General features: G+C 48.6%; 1 protein-coding gene across 1 annotated transcript in view; it reads left to right on the top strand.

Moving 5' to 3' along the window:
- Xylt1 (xylosyltransferase 1) overlaps positions 1-22,503 on the top strand; it is a 285,739-nt gene that overhangs the window by 197,995 nt on the left and 65,241 nt on the right. The window contains exons 4-5 of the mRNA XM_051149273.1: positions 19,254-19,426; positions 20,861-21,063. Of these exons, the coding sequence (XP_051005230.1) occupies positions 19,254-19,426; positions 20,861-21,063 (376 nt within the window). The remainder of the gene's footprint in view (positions 1-19,253; positions 19,427-20,860; positions 21,064-22,503) is intronic.

Below are 22,503 nucleotides of genomic sequence, written 5' to 3' on the forward strand. Positions count from 1 at the left end.
CTTGGAAGTACTGTTTGTATTCGGTAAAGGGGTAGATGGCATTTAAGTCACGCTGAATGCTTAGCTTATGCCGGACGGACGTCAGGGCCAAGCTTTCCGCAGGCACATTCCACCCTTTCCCAGAACTCTGCACGGTAGGCGTGGCTTCTTTCCATTGTAAAAGCTAAAATAAAAACAGCAGAAGGCTAAAAAGTCTTCTGCTTCAGGCTGTATAGAGATAGACCCAGATATGTATACACTAATGTATCTCAAAAGATGCCTGCATCTGGAGACGTGTTCATAATGTCACAGCTGAGGGGAGGGCACTGAAGTCTTCTAGAATCCAGGAGTACTGGGCACTTCATCCCCAATGGAGAAATGTCCAGCCCATAGTGTCATAGGATGAAGGGAAGGAAGCTGGTTCCTAGCCTTTGCAAGGATCCCTGACCTAGAACTCTCCCCCGTCCTGTGAGGCCCTTAGACCTGCTGGCGTTTTCTTTGCTTCCAGCTGCTAACCATCACAGGCTACTCATCCACAACCAGAAGTTTGCATTTCTTTGTTTATGCAAGACCAGCCAAGGCACTAACAGCACTCAACCTGCCATACAGATTTCTAAGCCTTGGATCACATCGTTAAGCCATCCCAACCTTACAGAAGATTGGTCTCAGTGTAAACCGTGTTTCCAATCTGTCTGTCCTCAAGAGCTTGCCACTAAACTCACAACCTTATATAGACATCCAAACAGCTGAAATGAATGGTTTTTTTTTTGTTGTTTTTTTGTTTTTTTGTTTTTTGCAACTATTTTTAGGAGCAAGGTAAATAAGTAATTTAGATAAACCCCAAAGACTCATGATCTAAATCAGCTTCAGCTAGGAGAAGTCAGCAGAGGGTTAAGAGCACCTAATCCATTTTCATCAGCAAAGTTTGAACTTTGGTCGTGGTGAGCAACTTAGCCAAGATATCATATTGTTCATTATTCACAGGGCATTGTAACTTAGTGCAGTCTCTGAGTAATCTTTTTAAGCCTGCCAAAAGAACCGGTGTTAATTGCTTACACTGGAACATATTTGCTGCTGGAAATGTCACACCGTAATTATATCCCATTTCGCTGTCTGACAAGTAATATACTAAAAGAAAATTGGCTTTCTTATTTTCTCCTGCCTCTTCTTGTGATGTGTTAAAAAAAAAAACCATTCCCAGAAGCCTTCAGGCAGCACGCAGGTCTCAAGTTTCTGGACTTGTCACAAAGTTTGTCAGCAAACTTTCTGGGCTGGCTGACACCCTTGCAGACAAGCAGCCGAGCTCCTCGGGCTTTGTGCCCCAGGCAGCCACGGGACTCCCTCACGGAGGGATCTGTGCTGACTCCAGGGTTCCCCTTCCACATGCTTGTGACTCCGAATACACTTTTAGCAAGGCACCCGCATTTTCATTTGTGCTGGACCCTGCAAATTCTGGAACTGGCCCTGCACAATAGGGGAAAGTGGGTGAGTGCCGGGCTGAGGCACCATGGATAAAAGACAAGAAGTGTTTGGTAATTAAGGAGCTAGTGAGAATTTCAAGGGCATAGACATACAAATACATGTGTGAATACATGTATACAGTCACGTTTCCTCATTCAAGCTAATATGTAATATGACATATATGTGTGTGTGTGTGTGTATACGAACATTTTTGTGCAGTTATCTTCAAGGGATTGGTTCCAACAAACACCCCTATGAATACAACAGGTGCTTAAGATCTTTATATAAAACGACATTTCTTCATTATACCTATGCAAGACCTACTGTATACTTGGAAGCATCTCTAGATTATTTTTAATATCTAGTGTAATGTGAGTGCTGTGTAAGTAATCATTAGGCTGCACTGCTTAGGAAATGATGACAAGAAAAGCTTAACGTTCAGTGTAAACATTGTACTTCCATGGCTGGAGCCCCTTGTCTGTGTGGTATGTATATATTTGTATGTGATTTTTTTTGGTGTGCGTGTGTGTGTGTGTGTGTGTGTGTGTGTGTGTGTGTGTGTGTGTGTGTGTGTTATAAGAATCTCTGACCATGACATGGCCCATGCAGGGCACAGTGTCTAACCTAAGGCTCCTTCTGGAATGCTAGCACTCTGTAAGGCTAAGCTCCCCTCATCCAAGGGTTCCTAAGGAAGGGGAGCCATACCAGCCCTCCTCCACCTGTCCTGATAGTTAAATGAATCAGAGCACGTCTGCACCCCTCACTTTAGAGGCACCTCCCTCTGTGTTCTCTCTGCATTCCACTGGGTTCTTGTGCACAGGAGGCATCCACATTCAAGTCTGGAATGTATGCCAGCCCCAGCACTTCTGTTTTATTGGCAAAAGCACAGCTTCTTGGCCAGACACAAGTGCGAAGCATGCTGGGAAGTAGGCTTTAAAAAAACGTGCCAAGGAAAAGGCAGAAGTAGGATTCAGCAAGAGCCCCAACAACTTCGCTCAGCCGTTCTGGTCAGACCTCACTCCCCTCCCGGTACGCATATTTGCAACCAAGCCCGGGCCTCCAGTCTTCGGGAAGCACGCGTGATCATGTGGTTTATTCTGGCAGAAGGGTCACCTTCCCAGTGCTGAGAACACTTCTCCAGGAAGCTTTTCTCTCTGAGAACGTGGCTGCGTACCTGACAGGGATATGGGGCAGAGGGGGAGGCAAGGTTAGTAATTTAGTTGTCACTGGCTGACAGGTTAGTCTTAGAATATGTTCCCTGCAATTCAAGGCTTGCTAGAGAGAGACAGGGAGAGGCACTTAACAAATGTCAGGCCTCCTTGTAAACTGCCACAGCTGCCTCACGCTGACCCTGAAGCAGCTCAAGAGTTGTCTGCAGGCTTCCATCAGCGTCTTGTCCCACTCACTCTGCTGTTCTCTCTTCCTTAACGTATTCAGGTTTTGTTTTTTCAGTTTTCATACAAATACACATTGTATGCTCAGCATATTCCCCCAGTGCCCTTCTCCCCTCCTTTCTGGCTCCTGTGCCCCGCCACTGTGCCCCTTTGCGCCAAGGCAGTTACATGACTGTGTTTGTGTTATACAGACAGACGGGACTTTCGGAAAATCAATATACAATTTAGGAATCACAGGGGACAGAACACATGCGGGGTGCGCATCCTAAGAATGGCTGGCTTGGCTCGGCAGGCCTCTCTCCAGCTGCATCGGTTTTTCTGCAGACACAGATCTCACTGTGTACCCCGATCCACTCCTCTGTGGCTGGCCACCTGGGTTGGCTCTAGAACTTTGCAATAGTGAATAGTGTAATAGTATGCTAATAAACACCGACGTGCCAGCGTCTCTGCAGTATGCTGAGTCATGGGTCCTTCTAATAAGCACACAGCCATGGTACAGCAGAGTTGCATGGTAGATCTGTTTTTAGTGATTTTGATGAGGTTACATGCTGATTTTCATAGTGTCCATACATTTCTATACACTCCCACCAACAGTGTAGAACTTATTTTTTGTTTGCTCGTTTGTTTTGTTTTGCCCACATCCTCACCAGCATTTGTTGTTTGTTTCCCTAATGACCTCCTTTCCTGCGCATAGCCTGGTATACTTGAGATTCACCAACAGGGTTGCGTAGCGTAAGGAGAGCAGTCATCCTGCTCACTAGAGGGTGCTGTCAGTGCGGTCAGAACTTGAACACAGGCCTCTGTGCTTCTTCTCGTTTGCCCTGCAGCTCCATAAGGAGATGCATTGTTTTGTAATGGAGTCCCAACCTCAGCGTTTGACATGCTGAGCAGCAGAGCCCTTGCTGTTGGGGGTGCATGGCATCTAGGCAGCCAACAACCCAGTAGTTCCCCTAGCTTTATCTGCAAATGTCTCCAGACCTCATAAAATGCCCCTTGGTGAGACGAGCTGATTTAGAACATGCACGCTATGTTAGTTACTAGTAACCAACCCTGTTCTCTCCTTATGGAACCCATGCATCTGAGTGGAGCCCTGCGGCTCACTCAGTCTCTCCAGCAAGGGCATGAGTAGACATGGTGATTACGTCTTACCCTTCCAGTTGGCTGGATCTGTGTTCATCGGAAGCAACCTGGGTATAGTGATGGCACCTGTGTCATGTGTTTGAGTCAGGGCGTGGGGTGGGGGGCGGGAGGGAATAAACAAGGAGAATGCGGCTAAGGAGCTCATCAAAACCACACTTGACAACCTGCCTGGCTTACAGCACGTATGTAGCAACAGGTTGCCCAAGTCGCCCAGGGGTGTGGAGAGATGGCCTAGCTATAAAGTTCCTGCCACTCAAGCTTGAGGAGTGGATTTTGGCTCCTCAGCGCCCACACAAAAGTGCGGACAGAGTAGCACATGCCACAGCATCGGGATGGGAGAGAGAGGCGCATTTGTGGAACTCACTGGCCGCCAGCCAAGCTAAATCCTTGAGTTCCGTTCTCAGCGAGAGCCCTTGCCTTTACTCAGGAGGCAGAGGTGGGTGGATCGCTGTGAGTCTACAGCCTGGTCTACAAAGTGAGTCCAGGACAGCCAAGGCTATGCAGAGAAACCTTGTCTTGAAAAAGAAAAGAAGAGAAAACAAACAAACTATGGTAGAAAGCAGGTGAGGAAGACACTCCATATGGGCACCTGCACATATGTGCACACACCCCTAACGTGTGCAGATATCATACTAACAAACACACAACATGTGCACGTGCACAGACACGCACCCCTAGGTGGCTGGCCCTGGTGACAGCTTGCTCGACTGTTCATCGTGCTCACATTTTTTTTTAATGGCAGTTTCGACAAATCCTGCCCACTGATGCATTGTTTAACCAAATGTCATCTCTCTGCCTTTCTCATTTAAGTATCATCTGTTAGGTTTACACGTTGATACACCCATGAAATTAACATTACACGTGTTTCCTCGTGGAGCTGACTAGATTTAATTTAATTGAAGCTGTTGTCACTGCTGATAGCCTTCAGAAGCTCTGCGAGCGCATGGGTTGTCTTATCTTAGTCCCCTCCTGGCTGAGGATCGAGGTTGCATGCCCCTGACTATGACACGCTTTCTCTCTAGCTCCTTGGTATATTAGCTTTATTTAGAAAAGAGTGGAAGGTTTCAGTTCTGGCCCCAAGACATTGGTGAGAACTCACTCTTCCCTCTTCTGGGATGGCCGGTAGGATGGGACAAGAACTCGGAAACCAGTGTCTTCAAATACCTCAGGCAAGAAGCTCTGGCTGCCTAAAGAGGCTCTCTGTGTGATGGAGCAAGATGAGGCCCAGCATCTCAGAGCCTTTCCTCACTCCCTACAAGGCTCTCTGGGAGAGGCCATGCAAGCTGGTCCCCTGCCTGACTTTCCAGTCTGTTACTGGGTACCAGCACTTGATAATTGTTCCTTGCATGAGCAGCACTGTCCCTCCGTGTGACCCTACCCCAGCCCCATGTCTGTGTCCTTGCTTGTCTTGTTGCTGGTACCAGATTCCCTGGACAGAGGCAGCTTAGGTGGAAAGGGTTTATTTTAGCTCACAGTCAGAGGAGGCGATCCATTTTGGTGGGAAGACACAACAGCTGAAACAGCTCCGTATGTGGCGTTGAGGCCTTGAGGTAGTGGTCCCATCTACCTCCATGAACCAGCAAGCGGAAGCCTTGGGCTGCACACAGACATGCACATCATCTTTAAGCTCTAACCGGTGCCCACGCCACTGCCCCCCCCCTGCACCGCACCCCCGCTGCCTCCAGCTAGGCTGAATGATACCAAGGATCTGCCTTGACTCTCATTAGCCTACAAGTTCACCAAATAGGCTAGCTCAACTGGCCCTCAAGATTCCACAGAAATCTGCCTTCCCCTGATTGCCATTGCACAGTCATCACCAACCGTCCATCACCTCACCCAGCTTTCTCCCTGGGTTCTGGGAATCTGGATCCAAGTCCTCATGCTCGCCAGGCAAGTACCAGGCCCACTGAAGCATCAGTCAGGCCTAGTGACGCCTTCTTAGCATACTCCCCTTTCCTCCTGTCTCAGCTCTTGGCTTCACTCTGGCTTCCTTAGAAACCTCTAGAAACATCCCCCGCAACCTATCCTTCTTCGTTGCAGCTGGTACCTGCCCTCCCCACTCCAGCCCCACCAGACTCAAAGCTTCTTGGAGACTATAAGTCTGTATCAGTTCATTCATTTTGTGTGTCCCAGCACCTGACAGGCAGCTCTTCACAGGAACTGCTCTGTGAATATTTAAAAAGTGGGCCTCAAGAGAAGCTGGGGGGCTGTATTCATCTATGTGGAAAAAGCACAGAGCATGTTGTAGAGGGCTGGAGAGATACTGCAAATTGGAATGTATAGGAACGTATTACATGTATTCATGCATGTATAATCTAGGCATAGTACAATGTCAAATACTCCAGGATACCGGCTTATTTCCCTTTCTTCCTTCTTTTAATTTTTTTTTCATTTATTTGTGTGTGCATAAGCTAGTGCCATGGCACATGTGTGCATTTGCATGGTGCATGCACAGCTGGATGGAGTCACTTCTCTCCTCACACCTTGTAGGTTCCAGGACTTATAGCCAGATTGACAGAAAGCACCTTTACTTACTGAGGCTCCTCACCAGACCCCTCTTTCTTACTTTCTTAATGATGTCCTGTGTGCTTGATTTTTCTGCGGTCCAAGTTTTCCAGATAGACGAAGAAAACAAAGAAACAGCCAAAAGGACCCAAGGAGCTGAAGCTCTCAGGGGTCTTTATGCCAGGACCTCAGGTCCCCGAACGCAGAGCTTGTGGTCTGCGCATCCATTCCCACGCGGGGTCACCATGACACAGAAGTAGATCATCCTGGGATGCTCCACTACCACGAACTTTCCCAAGTGTACATTTTACATTTCAGTATCCATTTCTTCCTGCACCTGTGCCCCAGGTGTCCCCAGCACTGTCAACCTGACATCCTGGAACCCCAGGTGATAGGAAAAACAAACAGAGGGGGGAAAACACCTAGTACATTGCGTTGGCTTCTGCTGCCAATCACTGTTGAAATGAACCTAAAACATAAGCCCTATGCCACGTGGTGGGGTCCTCTGAGGACCCCTGACACTGGGACTCACTTGACACACTCTGGTCTTAGAAGGCAGGATGGAAGAAGTTCTAGAATCAGGCTGCCTGGACTAAAGCTCCATCAGGTCCTAAGTGCATGGCTCTCAGCAAATTGATTACTCCCTGCATGCCTCAGTTTCCCCTTTAAACAGCAGACAAGCTGGCTTCACCTGTGAGAGTCTGCAAGGCTCCCGTGTGATGCTGCATGGACCAGCACAAGGTGAACACGGCTTAGAGAGGCCTGTCAAGACTGGGCACCGTGGCGGCATTATCATGACAAATGATTGCAAACTGGAGAGGAAGTGTCCCTTCTTAAAAAGCCAAAAAGCAGTGAGCACCTGCAGTGCATATTCATGGTTTATGATCAGGAGGCAACGTTAATGGCCCATAATGTGATTACTATAAGGATTTTTATTAGGAAAATTCCAACCAATTTGGCATTAATTAATGTACTGTTAACTTGCGAGTGTTACTCGCTTAGTCCTTGGAGGGTTGGAGAAAATAAACCTGTTGTCAAAACCCTTACCCTGAGAAGTAAATAAGAGTTGTTTTCTCCTCAAGAGGCCCTGAGGTAATAAAAACAGATGAGTCACTGCCGGTTTTAGTCCGTATTTATTGAGCCTGCGAGTCCCTTCAAGAGAGGAAAGAGGGGACAGAGATGAAAGTGTCAAGCAGCACAAGGTTCCGGAAGGAACTTGGAAGCTTCTGTCTGGGTCAGAAGGCAAGAAGGGTATCTGGGGCAGGCCTGAGCCATCGGCTGCACGAGGCTGCAGGAGATCCCTGCCTCATGGGCAGGCCTGAGCCACCGGCTGCACGAGGCTGCAGGGGACCCCCGCCTCATGCCTGCTCCCCATTTTGTGCTGCAAATCTATCCGTGCATTACATGACTCCCTTGGGAATGGCAGAATGGGTCCTGCCCACAATCCGTTTCCCCGCTGTGGAAAATGAGCTCTCTCAGTCACCTCCAAAATGATTCTCAAGTCCCCAAATACTGTCTGTCCCTCCTGTCTGGCCATCTGCATGGCATACACTGCTTCTGCTTGGCCTCTGTGTCTCAGCCACATGGGCATTCCTTTCATCTACCATGCTAATACACAGGACATTTGCCCACACACTGAGCCCTCTGTATGGAGACTCTCTTTTACTCACTCTTGCCCAGAGACCTCCTCACTCCTTCTGTAGACTGCAGCCTATAGGACGCGCCTATACCACCCGGTGGTGATCAAATTGTGGGGGGCGGGCTGCCGTAACAAGAGGACGTGAGATGGATGCTGTTTTAATAAATATGGAGGCCACGCAACAGATCTGGTAGGAAGAGATTTATTGTATAAAGGCAGAGACAGAGACATTGGGGAGGGGGTGCTCCAGACATAGGGAGGGGGAAAGAAACCTAGGGGGAAAGAGAGAAAGACAGAGGAAGGGGAGGGAGGAAGGGAGTGCACATGCAGTTGGTAATATAAAGGTTGGTCCTTTATATTAGGCACATCCAGCACACCTGTGGTGGCAGCAGGTGATAAAGTCAGAGGTTACTAAGCAACCTAGAGGCAGGCTAGCATGTCCTATATGCTAACAGGTGCTTTCAGGGACAGAGATGCATCGTTATCCCAATAGTTGGAAACTCCTAGTTTATGGTCTGAGTTCTGGCGAGTGTCCTCTTCTTGAATTGCAGATAGCTGCCTTCCTTGTCTTAGAGAGAATCAGTTTCCTGTCTATTTCCTCTTCACACGGGCACTGATCGCACCAAGCCAGGGCTCTACCCTCGTGACCTCCTTTAACCCAATCCTCCCCCTTAACCAAGTTCACATCTCCGGAACCATGACGTGACATGGTAGGCTTCAGCGTCTGAACTACCACAGTGACTCCTTTTGACGGTGTCTTTGGTAAAGGCCCTACTTCCTCCCTGGGCATTGAGGAATAGAGGAAGGCTTTCACGGTACTCAAGTCTTTGGAAAGAGGGACTGAAATAGTGTGGTGGGGGGCGAAGTTGAAGCAGGGGACAGAAGAGATGCCGTCCCTTGCAAGGCATTATATATAATAAGAGTCCCAGTGAGCGTCATCGCATATTCCACCATGACGATCTTGTAGCTGTTCGTGCGTTTATCATCTCTTCTTCCTGGAGAGCATGCTGCTTGGGAGTAAAGGCTTTTGTGACAGGCTTTACTCTACCACCTAGTGCCAGGTAGCATTCCCGTGGCCCATTCTAGAAACTCTTTGTCCGCTAGGCAACCTTGGAAAATATGAGGAGTGGGAGGCTGTCTTGGAGACCAATGATGCCGAGTGCCTTATGATGTGTGAGGCAGCCCTTCCTGCTCAAGCATGGTCATCTCCAAACGTGAGTGGCCCCTGCGGAGAAGCAGTGCTTGAGAGGAGAGAAGGGGCTATAGAGCCCTTCAAGTGCAAGATGCCACACCCTATTTTTTACATGGGTGCTGCAGATCTGAGTCTCAGGCTTGCATTCAGGTACTTTACCAATTGCACCATTTACCAAATGCCAAGTCTTTTCTTTGATGGGTGTCTCATGTAGCCTCAAATTCACTAGGTGGCTGTGTTTGGCCGATTTCTTGCACGGTTTAGCATAGGTATTTCAGGCACTATGAGATTTGAATCCTGGTTCTGCAGTTTATTAGCAGGCCAGATCAACTGCTTGCTCTGAGTGTCTGCTCCCTTATCTGGGAAGTGGGGACAATTGGTTTCATCCCACCACCATTGCAGTGTGGGGAGAATATGTAAAACCGCCATGTAGCCAGCAGGGCACAGAGGACCATGGCACAGCGTCTTTGTTATGCTGGTCCTTTCATCCTCGGTGCCTGGAAAAGGCCATACCAGCAAGGTGGACCAGAACTCACGCACTGCGGCCAGCGTTTTCACAGATGATGTGCAGCTGGCCGAGTGACTGGGACCCGGTGAATTGCGGGGAAATGTACCATACGCCATCAATATCCATCCCACCAGTTTTCATTTATTGAGCCGTACATCATTAGAATATCCCTGGGCTCTCCACAATAAAATCAATAAGACGGCGCAGCCACGGGCTGTGGTTTAATAACTCCAAACTTGAATAGGGGAAAAGAAAATCAGTGAGCAGGAAAATGTCCTGAGTGCTTGGTCAGAGAATAGAGGGAGACTCGTTTTTGGTAGCATGGGGAAAATTAAGGGTGAGCCAGCCTTAGCCTTTAGATAGAGCAGGGGGCTAGGGAAGAGAGGTGTGGTTGCTTGAATGTAGGCACCAGAAAGTCTGAGTACATACTGCCACTTGAGGATTTCCAAGGAAGACTCAATCCAAGCACGCAGCATCACCCCAGGCATGATCACTAGCTGACTTCATTGCTGTGAAACCACCACCAAGTGTGTTTACACAAACTGGGATGCTGCAGCCTCCCCAGGCAGCATCACCTCACCAAACTACAGTCTTGTATACATATGGTCCATCCTATACCCAAATATCATCGTCGCTCAACACATCTTTCCCACATCCAACACATCTAGCCAATGCGGAATAGGTTCCTTAGAAAGCAATTTTTAACTTAGTTACAATAGAGTACAGCAGACCCACACCTGTTCATACCCATATTTATAGCCAAGTCACTCAGAGCAGCGAAAATGATAGAAGCTACTAGTGTTTCCATTAACAGACGGATGGATAAGCATCCGGTGGCATGTCCACATTTGTCCTTGAAATGGAAGGAAGTTCTGACATATGCTACAACACGAACAAAAGACATTGTACTAACTGAATAGCAACAGTCATCAAAGGACATATATTGCATGATTCCACTCATATAAAGTTCCTAGAGTAGCTGAACTCAGAGCAATAGAGGATGTAATGTTGGCTGGCAGTCAGTGAGGAGGAGAAATGGGAATCTCTGTCCAACTCTTGCAAATGAAAAGTACGTCAGAGGTGGGTGGCAATGAAGGTTACAGAGCAAGGCAAAGGGGCTTCTCATTAATAGACTTTGCGTTTAAAATGGCAAAGGTAGTGTAGTTACTCTGGTGTGTGTGTGTGTGTGTGTGTGTGTGTGTGTGTGTGTGTGTGTGTGTGTGTGTGTGTGTCCAGACAGATGAGAGCTTCAGACCTCCTGGAGCTGAAGTTATAGGCGGCACATTAGCCACCCAGTGTGGGCGCTGAACTCAGGCCATCTGCACAAACAGTATGCGCTCTTAACCTCAGAGCTGTTTCTCCAGCCCCGAAAAGTGGCCATTTTATGCTCTATGTCTTTTAACATGATTTACATGGAAAAAAATAAGGGCTGTGACAGGAAAAGAAGGAATAAAAAACAAAGGCTGAGATGGTTTCCCCACAACAGAACCATTTCTCTGGAGATTTAGGGATGCGGGGTGGGGGGGCCACTCCCACCCCCACCTCCACCCCCACCACATTCACTGGCCTGGAGAAGACCCAGTTGCAGCTGCCATGTTGGCAGCTCCTCAGGCACTTAGCTGGCTCCTCCCAGAGGCTTTAGTGCAAAGGTCTTCAGCCTAATCTCCTCTAGGAAAGGAGAGTCCAGCCAGGTTGCTGGGTGAGCAAAGCCCGCCACCCAGCCACGTGCGGCAGTTGAGGCTGAGCCTTCCACGTGTGCCTCCAGGGGCATGTGCATGGCTGAAGCTGTCTGCCTTCATTCATCAGTCACAAAGCATTCCCTGAGCTTTCTCCACCAAGCTGAGCTCTGCCCGGGGCCCAGAGGCCAGGCCTGCATCCTACAAAGAGAGTAAAGCAAAGGCACTAACTGTCGACGCTCAGGAAAGGCAACCAGATTGGCAAAGGAGTACCATTCAGGTGTGTTAGTCCCACGATTGCCTCCAAACCCCAAGGTATTCAGATTTTTCCATAAATTTCTAGAACTTTTCTTTCTCTTGCTGGTGAAATAAAACCTGGGTTCTGGTGCCTGAAAGACCAAGTGTTTTCCTCTAGACTGGTACTCCCTAGAGAGGGTCATTTCTCACTCAGCAGTAGGGGGCTACCCTGACACGTGCCTCCATAGATCTTGAGATAGTTAAATAATAAATTTTGAGATGAGGGCTGGGGGCGGATGGCTCAGTCAATGAAGAGGGCAGATGGCTCAGTCAATGAAGTGTTTGTTGCTCAGGCATGTAGACTTGAGTTTCTGTCCCCAGAACCCATAGTGCCAGGGAGGGTGAGACAGGAGGATCCCAGGGGCTTCCTAGCTGGTCACCTTGGCTGAAACAGTGAGCTTCAGGCTAAGACAGAAATTTTCTGTCTCAAAAAGTAAAATGTAGAGCAGCCGAAAAACACACCTGACATTGATCCATATACATGAGCCCACACATGCAAGCAACCCTTACACACACACACACACACACACACACACACACGCACACACATGCACACACACACACACACACACACACACACACATCCCACACTACTCACACAGGCAAACAATTGCATAGAATCCGGTGATGTAGCTCAGTGGTAGAACACTTGGGTTCTATCCCCAACACTAGGGGAAAAACATATATTTCCAAGAGTAAAAAGCCTCTCCTTTCCTGATTCTGAAAAAAAGGCTGCAAGCCCAGGGCTTCTGCCACACCCATCCCTCCCTGAATGGTGCCATCGCTGAAGGATTGGGGTGGGGGGAGATGGCCTGCACACCCCACTTTGTTGATGAAATGCTGATGATCAGAGAAGTTAGGTGTCTCCCCGAAGCTCTGCGTGAGAAGCTGGACCCTGCTCCCGGATCTGTGCACCCCGCACGCTGTGTTAAGCTGGCTGTGCCCCAGCTCAGAGCCTCTGACCCAAGCCTATGTGCGTACAACCTCATTTCCACTTCTCTCCAGTCCAAGCAAGCCAGAAGATGACACTCTCCCACGCCAAGAGACGCTCTGAGGATATAAACAGAACCAACAGAGGGCCTTGGTGATGGAGTCTCTTCCAGGCCAGCGGCTCCTTCCCGTTCTTGTTCCTGTGATCTGGGGCAGATGCTGGGGAGAAACATTCCAGCTGTGGGTGATTACTGTGAGCAGGGGCTGGGGTTGGGGGAGGGGTTCTGCTCAAACCTGAGCCCATTTGAGCCAGGGAAGCCTTGGGCCTGAACCCTTCAGGGCTAGGCTTGGCTGGTTAAATTTAGCTTGCTTGGTTCTGACCATTTGTGGCCAATGGCTGAATAGAAATGCTCCAATCATGCTTTCATTTGCTGAGCATTTGTTACAGGCTTGGCCCTGTGCTCCGCACTGGAGTAAACACACACGTGAGGGAGCTGAGACATCTATACCTACGTCCATATCTCTGTGTATAGATATAGATATATAGAGATAAACATAGAGATATAAATAGCTATATCCATTTATAGTGGAAAATGCTAAGGCTTGCAGAGATCACATAACACCACCTAAAGTCTCAAGCTCAGCCTGACCAGAGGCCACACTCCAAAATGCTTGCATAGGAGTTTATAGAACTCTTTGGTTAAAAGCACATACTATTTTTGCAGGGGTCTGGAGTCTGGTTCCCAGCACCAGTGTTTGTAGCCCACAACCTTAAAACTCCAGCACAAAAAGATCCAACGCCCTCTTCTGGTTTTCATAGGTACTGTACTCATATTTGCCAACCCACACAGATACCTACATATACACATAAATTAAAATTTTTAAACGTTATAACCCTGGCATCTTTCTCCCATTTTCAGATTAAAATTCCGCAAGGCACTTCACTCACAAACATAGCCCGCAGCAGAACATACAAACAGTAGCAGCCCCTGCCCTTCACGAACCCATCCCAACCTGGGAGCTGCCGCAGGCCTGACAGTGTTACACGCCGCAGCACAGTCCCTCCTCCCCACCTGTGCACTCAGGATGAGTGTCCGTGTCTTATAAAGGAAATGGCAGAAAATTTGCTCACAGTCTCCAGCCTTCTCCTGCAGGCCAGAGAGCAAAGCTGGATTCTTTATAACACCTGATATATACTAAAGCTAGTTGTGTTTAGAATCTAACAGCAGATCTGTCACGCTTAACAGTTGCACCCCGTGTGTACATGCATGTACGTGTGTGTGTGTGTGTGTGTGTGTGTGTGTGTGTGTGTGCAGATGCATGTGTCATACGTGTGCAGGCAAGGGGGCCATCTTAAGTCTTGTTCTTGCTTAACAGTTGCATCCCGTGTGTACATGCATGTACGTGTGTGTGTGTGTGTGTGTGTGCAGATGCATGTGTCATACGTGTGCAGGCAAGGGGGCCATCTTAAGTCTTGTTCTTGCTTAACAGTTGCACCCCGTGTGTACATGCATGTACAAGTGTGTGTGTGTGTGTGTGTGTGTGTGTGTGTGTGTGTGTGTGCAGGTGCATGTGTCATACGTGTGCAGGCAAGGGGGCCATCTTAAGTCTTGTTCTTGCAGACGTTGTCCATCTTGGGATTCTTGTTTATTTGTTGGTCTTTTGCTGTTTCTTTTTCATTTTTGAGACAGAGTCTCTAATTAGCCTGGAGCTCCCCGAGCAGACCAGACTGGCCGACGGTAGAGCTTCAGGTGTTCTTCTTCCTCCATCTCCCTAACACTTGGGATTCCAAGTACACCACCTGTAGGATCGAACCCAGGACCTTATGTGTACAAGGCAAGCACTTTTTACTGTCTGCGCTATCCCCCCAGACTGCACACATTTGGGATTAAGACGGATATTTTCCACTTATAGTTGGTTGGCTCCACTAATGTGGATCCCACAGGTACAGAGGAAGCCTTCTTCCTTCCTGCTTCCTGGCTTTATGAACACACCTGTTTGGTTTACAACCGAGGCATAGGGATAAGCTTCACAGGGTGGTCACAGGAATGCACTGTAAGAGAAGTTATGTAAAACTCCTAACTTGATTCCTTCTGGAGGATTCTTTTGAACTGAAGCCACAGAAAGTGTCATGGAGGACAAGCTGCACCCTGTGGATCTCTTTCCCTCAGTGTCCTTGAGGCCCAAGGGTTACATGGTCCTCATGTGTCCCCTATGAGACTGAGGCATGCTGAGTTGGTGTGAGAGGCTTAGCCGTGGTCTAGCCTGGTAGCAGGGGAGCGGCTGAGCCCCCTCCTCAGTCTCCACTCCTGCCCCGCCAACACATACTTGGTATTCTCCTCATCCCTGTGGCTTTTAACATTCATCTGCAGTCTGCGTCTCTGGCTGCCTCTAATCACTCTGATTTTTTCCACTTATTTTCTATTTTATGCCACAGGAATCTGATTACATTGTTAAACTTGTGCCTCTATCTCAGAAGCTGGACAGAGTGAGAGTTTTAAGCCTTTCAGAGTCCCCTGTCTGAAGAGACCCCACATGACTCTGGCCACATAATGTTATCTGTCTAGCCTATGGGAGTCAGCTGACATGCTTCTGGGAACAGATCCCCCGCTCCCTTATACAACCCGGGCAGTTTGATAGAGCAGAGTGACTGTGTTAGGGCTCCTAAATCACAGACTCATTCCTCAACTCAGCTCCCTTCCGTCCTTTTCTTCCCTCTTTCCTCCCTCCCTTATTTACTTCCCCCCACCCAGCCCCTTCCTCCTTTCCTGTTTCCCCTCCCTCCCCCTCCTGTGCTATGCATGCAACCTGGTCCCTTGTGTGTGCTCGGCTGGCACTCTACCACTGTACCTCACTCTTGAGACACTGTTCCTGTGTGTTCCAGGCTGGCCTCAAACTGGCGGCTCCCCTGCTTCAGCCTCCTGAGCTCAGCACCACAGGTGTGTACCGCCACACCTAGCCGCTTAGCTGCCTAACGAGGACCTGCCTGAGTCACAGCTCTATCCTATCCAAGAGTGGTTTGTTTGTTTTTTTTTTTTTTAAGACTCGATAGCTATTTCGCTGATGTGATCTGATTTCCAAACACTCCCTTCCCTGCTCCAGGACTAATGTGTTCTGCTAACACCCTAAAGAGAAGTTACAAAAGGTGTTGCTTGTTGTTGTTGTTGTTGTTGTTGTGGTGGTGGTGCTTTATCATCATCGATGCCCAAGTCCCTTTAAAGGACAGTACAGGGTCACTGTACCAGGCCTGGTCACTGCCTGACACCACTCTTTGGCACAGGGCACGTGGACACAGCAGGATGACTTTGGACATGGCCGTTCAGCTTCTACTCCCACCTCTGCCTTTGCTATGTGATCTGGGAAATGTGCCAGATTCTCTAAGCCTCCTCCACTGTTAATGCATTCTTAACCAACACCAAATAATAAAGGACCCAGAGCCCCCATCCCGGTGCTCGCATGTGGCAGACCCCCAGGAAACACAAGCTCCTCTGAACCACCTCAGCAACCACTCTTCATCAGAATTTATTTGTTCATTCACTTCACTCATTCAGCAACTCCGGCAAGAGAACCTGTGACTAGAGACCAAAACCATAACTGGCATTTGTCATGATAGGCTGTAAGACGGGTACTTGAGTGGCTTCCTGAGTTTGGATGGATGGATGGATGGATGGATGGATGAATGGATGGCTGGCTGGCTGAGTAGGTAGATGGAGTGGGTTCGAGTGTGTGTGTATCTGTGTGTGTGTGCGTGCGCGCATGTGTGTATGTGTGTGTGTCTCCGTGTGTGTGTATCTGTGTGTGTGTGTGCGCGCGCGTGCCTGTGTGTGTGTGTGTCTCTGTGTGTGTGTATCTGTGTGTGTGTGTGCACGCGCGTGCCTGTGTGTGTGTGTCTCTGTGTGTGTGTATCTGTGTGTGTGTGCGCGCGCATGTGTGTATGTGTGTGTGTCTCTGTGTGTGTGTATCTGTGTGTGTGTGCACGCGCGCGTGTGTGCCTGTGTGTGTGTATGTGTGTGTTGTATGTGTGCATGTATGATTGTACTGTGGGATGGGTATGTAGGGAGATGAATAGTTGGATAGACGAGTGGGTAGGTAAATGCATGACTTGGATGGGTAGATGGGAAGTTGGATGGATAAGTGAATATATGTAGCATTGTTGGTCATCTGGAATCAATCCCTCATCAAATACAGAAGTTCCTTCACAGCCCCTGTGAAAGCCTCGAGGTCCCTGCCTTTTTACCAGCAATGACTTACAAGGTATTTCATTAACAAACACCACTGTCAACTTTTCTTTCCAAGGTCTCAGTGTGATTGTGTAGTCTTAAGTTAGTGGCTAAAGGCATGGTCTTTAAGACCTCGGTTTGCATCTCAGCTTAACTAGTTAAAGCTGCACGACCTTGAACAAATCCCTTGGCCTCTCTGAGCCCTGGGCTTTCATCTGAAGAATGGAGGTAACAGCAGCCTCGCTAGGTTGTCAGGAGGATTAATGAAATAATGAGATCAAGGCCAGACCAGAGCTCCAAACAGGTATTGTAATTGGATGGAGCCAGCATGTACTCTCTTGAAGTTTTTGTCTTCACAAAGCACCTGCTGTGTGTCCGATTTTACCTGGGCATTATGTATCCGATGGTAAATAAGATGGATAATGTCTCTCGTCTCTTGGACCTTATGCTCTAGCAGAATGCTCGGATAATAAACAAGCAAACACATAAACAACTTCAAATGGTGTTAAATGACGTGCAGAGAATTGGAACAGGTGAAGTGAGAGATGGAGGGCGGAGATAATCTTTTATTGGACTTGCACTAGTGACAAGGTGTAGCCATGCTCAGCTCGAGAGAGAGGGTGTCCAGGGACCAGGAGTCACTGGCAAAACACCACTCCAAGATTAAGGACCTTGTTCGGGTAGAAAGCAAGAAACGAAGGAGTGAGCTGGACATGTGCATGCCCAGAGCAGAGGTCAGAGGAGGGGCTGCGTCAAGGTGAAATCCAAGCCCTGTGGTTTTGACCTTACTCTTGTTGGTTTGGGGGTTTTTTGTTTGGTTTGGTTGATTGGTTTTGTCATTCATAAAAAGAGGGGAATGATCTAAAACAGATAAGTTTCACTATGTAGCCTAAACTGGCATAGAATTTGTAATCCTCCTGCCTCAGCCTCCTAAGTACTGAGATTACAAGTGTGTGTGTCACCACTCTGGGTTTGGAATAAAGTTAAACTACAAAATACCAGTCTCGGGGAAAGCCAACAGCAGCATCAGGCTTGTGATGCACTGAACTGGGAGGCTGTTACTCACCGGCCTTGGCCCTCGAGACAGGGATTTTCTAGGGCTGATTTGGGGATAAAAGGTGTCTGGGATGGTTTATTCATGTGTATGGGGCGTAGGATCTGACTCTCAAAAAGTAGCAGACGAGAGTCTGTGACAGTGGCAGATCTCCAGCCTGCCTGATCCTGGAGCTCAACTGAGTCACTAGGACTCCAGCCACCTCTCAGAAAAGCTTCCCTCTGTGTTGATTTCCTTCTGGCAATTTCTCTCCATGTGGGGATGAAAAGACTCTTACCATCTTCCGGTTTGATGTGCAGCAAGAACTTCTTTATCTGATAGCTCCGACAAGGCATCGTCCCCTTGGGAAACCACATCCATCCCGACAGTGATGCACCAAGGGAGTGCCAAGCTCTGGACAGCCAGGCCTAACTGCAGGCCACCTCTGGATTGATAACAAAGATGATGCTTCCCACATCTGCAGATTGAGCACAGACAAGAGAAGGAGCCACAGAAAGTGTCAGATAAAGGGCTGAGGAGAATAGCTCAGTCAGCAAGGTGCTTGCAGTACACGCATGGTGGAGACCCAAGGACAGAGCCTATGTAGCAATCCCCGTGCCAAGGAGGCAGAGGCAGGAGGGTCACTACTGCTGTGATGAATCATGACCAAAGAAACTTGGGGAAGAAAGGGTTTAGTTGGTTTACACTTCCATGTTACTGTTCACCACTGAAGGAAGTCAGGACAGGAAGGTCAAGTTCATGGAGACAGAGGCCATGGAGGGTGCTACTTACTGACTTCCTCCTCGTGGCTGGCTCATCCTTCTTTCTTATAGAAACTCAAGACCACCAGCCTGGGCATGGCACCACCCATAATGGGCTGGGCCCTCCTACATCAATCACTAATTAAGAAAATGCTCTGCAGGCTTGCCTACTACCTCATCATCTTCCGGAGCATCTTCTTAACTAAGGTCTCCTCCTCTTCTCAGATGACTTTAGCGTGTGTCAGTTTGACACAGACAGTTGAATGTATGTGTGTGTCAGCCTTTTCAAACTCCTCTGGTGGAGAGAGAGGATGCCATAAGCACCACAAGGTCTCCTGCCACCTTGTATCTGGACACCATAAGCACCCAGGACTTGCGTAGCTCAGCTGAATCACACTCTCGGATTCGGTGTGGATGCTGAACTCCCAATCCCAGGGGAAGTTTAGGAGGCAGTCCCTGCTTCCTGAAGGGCAGGCCATCCTCAAGCTCACCTCTGTGGTCTTCTGGTTTCCCCCCAGGCAAAGCCAACAAGAACGTCCAGTGGGATGAGGACGCTGTGGAGTTCATGCCCCCCAACCCAGTCAGAATCGCCTTCGTCCTGGTGGTCCATGGCCGCGCCTCTCGACAGCTGCAGCGGATGTTTAAGGCCATTTACCACAAAGACCATTTCTACTACATCCACGTGGATAAGGTAACAAGCCTTATCCTACTTATATCCCTGTGCTGGGCTTCCTCTGCTGTCAGCCTGTCCATCTCGGATCCTTCCTCCCTCCTCACGAGTCCAGACTGATGTCTAGAGGACCCATCATGTGGTTCCTAAGTGGTGTGTGTGTGTGTGTGTGTGTGTGTGTGTGTGTGTGTGTTACTTTCTGAGCGTTTAGCTGTGGCATTCAGCTTTCCCTGTAGATGTTATTTCTCTGGCTCTTTGTCTTTTTATTCTTCCTCGACACATGATAATTACACATATTTGTGGGGTACAATTTGATATGTTGGTGTATGTATACACAGTGAGCCATTTGGTTCAGGAAATTAGCATATCCATAGTTTAAATGCTTCTCGCTTCTTTGTGATCAGATCACTCCAGATCCTCCCATGGGGTGTTTTTTCCCCCAACGTTGTACGTTACTGCTTACATTTATCTTTCTCCTGCATAATATAACACACACAAGGATTTCTTCTCAAAACCCACCTGTGCTGTGGTAATTTTTTTAACTTCTTCCTCTCCCTGTCTAGTGCCACTGCCCGCCCTCACAGATCTGTGAAACCAACTATCCCAGGAGTAGGCTCACCTTTTCTAGAAAAGTCCAGGTGGCTGGGCTTTCCTTTTAGATCATGCACTAATCTCGCTGCTGCCCTTGCCTGACTGTAGTCACCCCGACAACAGTTGATGAAGGGGTATCAGTGGGTGCAGCTGTATACCAATAAAATCTCATTACCAAACCCCACGCTTGGCTTGCTGACCCTGGAGCCATCCTTCCCTAGAAGTTTCTGTGAATCTCTTGATACCAAAAGATATGTGTATGCCTAGAACCATAAACCTCAGAAAGTAGAAGTGGGAAGGTTGCTCTGAGGCCAAGTCCAGCCCCAGCGGAGACCCTTTCTCCTCAGAAAACCACAGGCTGAGGCAGTCAGTCAGTGATGGGATGTTCATCCAGCAAGTACAAGTCTCAGTTATAGCTTTAACACTAAATAAATCTAAAGAGACAAGAGGGCCATTTTCATCCTCAAGATGTGTTTCTAGTCCCCCTGTGAGGATGTAAGGGAAGAGGAGTGGTCCTGCAGGGCAGCGCTTAGAAACTCCACCTCCTACCTCAGAAGACTCCCCAAATGTAGACTGACCCATGTTTTTGCACTTGATACCCTGAGATAACAGGCAGAAGTCATCCATTATCCTGCAGCACCCTAGGCCCCGCCATCTCAAGACCCCGGTTGGCTAGCTCAGCAGTAGCCCTGACGAATCTAAACTTCAGTAACCCGTAGTTGAAGATCCATGTGGAAAGACGCAGCAGTGGCCAGATCCACCATGACCAGACACAGAGAGAGAGGGGTGGTTGGGGTGTCGCGGGGCTGATATTTTCTTGGCTGCTTACTGACCCCTTTCCTCCTTTTTTTTCCCTGGGAAAAGCGTTCCAATTACCTGCACCGGCAAGTGCTCCAGTTCTCCGGTCGGTATGACAACGTCCGAGTCACCTCCTGGAGGATGGCCACCATCTGGGGCGGTGCCAGCCTCCTGTCCACCTACCTGCAGAGCATGCGGGACCTCCTGGAGATGACGGACTGGCCCTGGGACTTCTTCATCAACCTCAGTGCCGCCGACTACCCCATCAGGTGAGGTGGTCAGCAGCTCCGAAGCAGCCAGGCTCCAGGGCCCTGCTTTCCTTCCTTCCTCATGGCACAACAGTGAGGTCACAGAAAAGCACCCAGGCTGTCAGTCAGCTTCCTGCCCAGCAAAGCCTCCTGCCTCATGACGTGAGCTGTGTTTTCTCTACTACATCAGCCAGCATTGCATTCAGAAAGCAGAGCACAGAAGTGGGAGAGCATTGTGTTCTTAATGAAAAAGGCCTGGGGAAGCCTGGTGTATAACAATAGGAGAGGATGAGCTAAATGGGGCTGCCTGGGAAAGTGTTCCCAGGGAGGGAAGAGCCTGGCCAGCCCTGAGGTGGGGATCTTCCTGGTGTGGGCAGGAGAAGGTTAGGCTTGGAAGTGCTGTAACAGGGTAGTGAGGGATAGAGTAATAAGACACAGAGGACCAGAGAGCGGTCCTAGATTGTGTCATGGAACTCTTACTGCAAGCCACATGTACGAAGTGTGTCTTGAGCAGAGAAAGAACAGGTCTGACCTGGACAGTGCTCCAAGCAGGCTAGTAGAATGGGGGTTGCTTACAACCGCCAAGCAAAGTCACACAGAGGAAGTGAGAGAGACCCTGGGAAATTTACTCTAGAATGAGATGTGTTGGCAAGCAAGGGTGATGGCTCTCTGAAGAGCATGGAAGGAAGAGTGTCCTAGACCAAGGTTTGTGAGCCGTGAGCCGTTGACATTTGGGCTGGCGAATTCTTTGCAATGGGGGTTCCTCTTGCACTGTCAGGTATTTATTAGTGTCTTTGGTCTTTACCTACAAGCAGCATACCATGTTCTGCCCGCTTATGGCCTTCTCATACAGCGACTGAAGATATTGTCAAATGTCCCATGAGGTCCAGATCACCTACAATTGAGAACCATCATTTCTTTATAGTAAATAAATATATATATATACGTATATATATATATGTAGATATATCAAAGTTATTGATTAAAAAATTAACATTTTCATCTGAAAAAAATCTAAAAATGGATTGCACATCAGCCTGAGGCAAGGGGACTTGGGCTGGACAAGAATAGGACAAGGGGTGGTCAGAATGTTCCCTGACTGTCTTCCCTCAAAGGACTGAATTCAGAAATTTCAACGAATGTGTATAACAGCTACTATGGGAAGAAATCCCTTGAGCCTTTGTAGGGAACCCAGGAGTTAGGTGATCAAGCTAAGGTCTGCAGTCCTACAGCGAGGGCACGACAAAGCGAGGGTTAGAGCTAAGGTCTGCAGTCCTACAGCGAGGGCACGACAAAGCGAGGGTTAGAACTAGTTCTGTCCGTTTCCAAAGTATAGGTTCTTTCTGCTTAGAATTTACCTCTTGGGGGAAATCAGGAGACTGGGCTATCTGTATAGTTGCAGGTGGCTAGAAATATCCGGAAGGAAATAGGGCTCCCTAGAAATGCTGGTTTGCATCGATT

Source organism: Acomys russatus, chromosome 7 (assembly GCF_903995435.1).
Source record: "Acomys russatus chromosome 7, mAcoRus1.1, whole genome shotgun sequence".
Classification (NCBI taxonomy): Eukaryota; Metazoa; Chordata; class Mammalia; order Rodentia; family Muridae; genus Acomys; species Acomys russatus.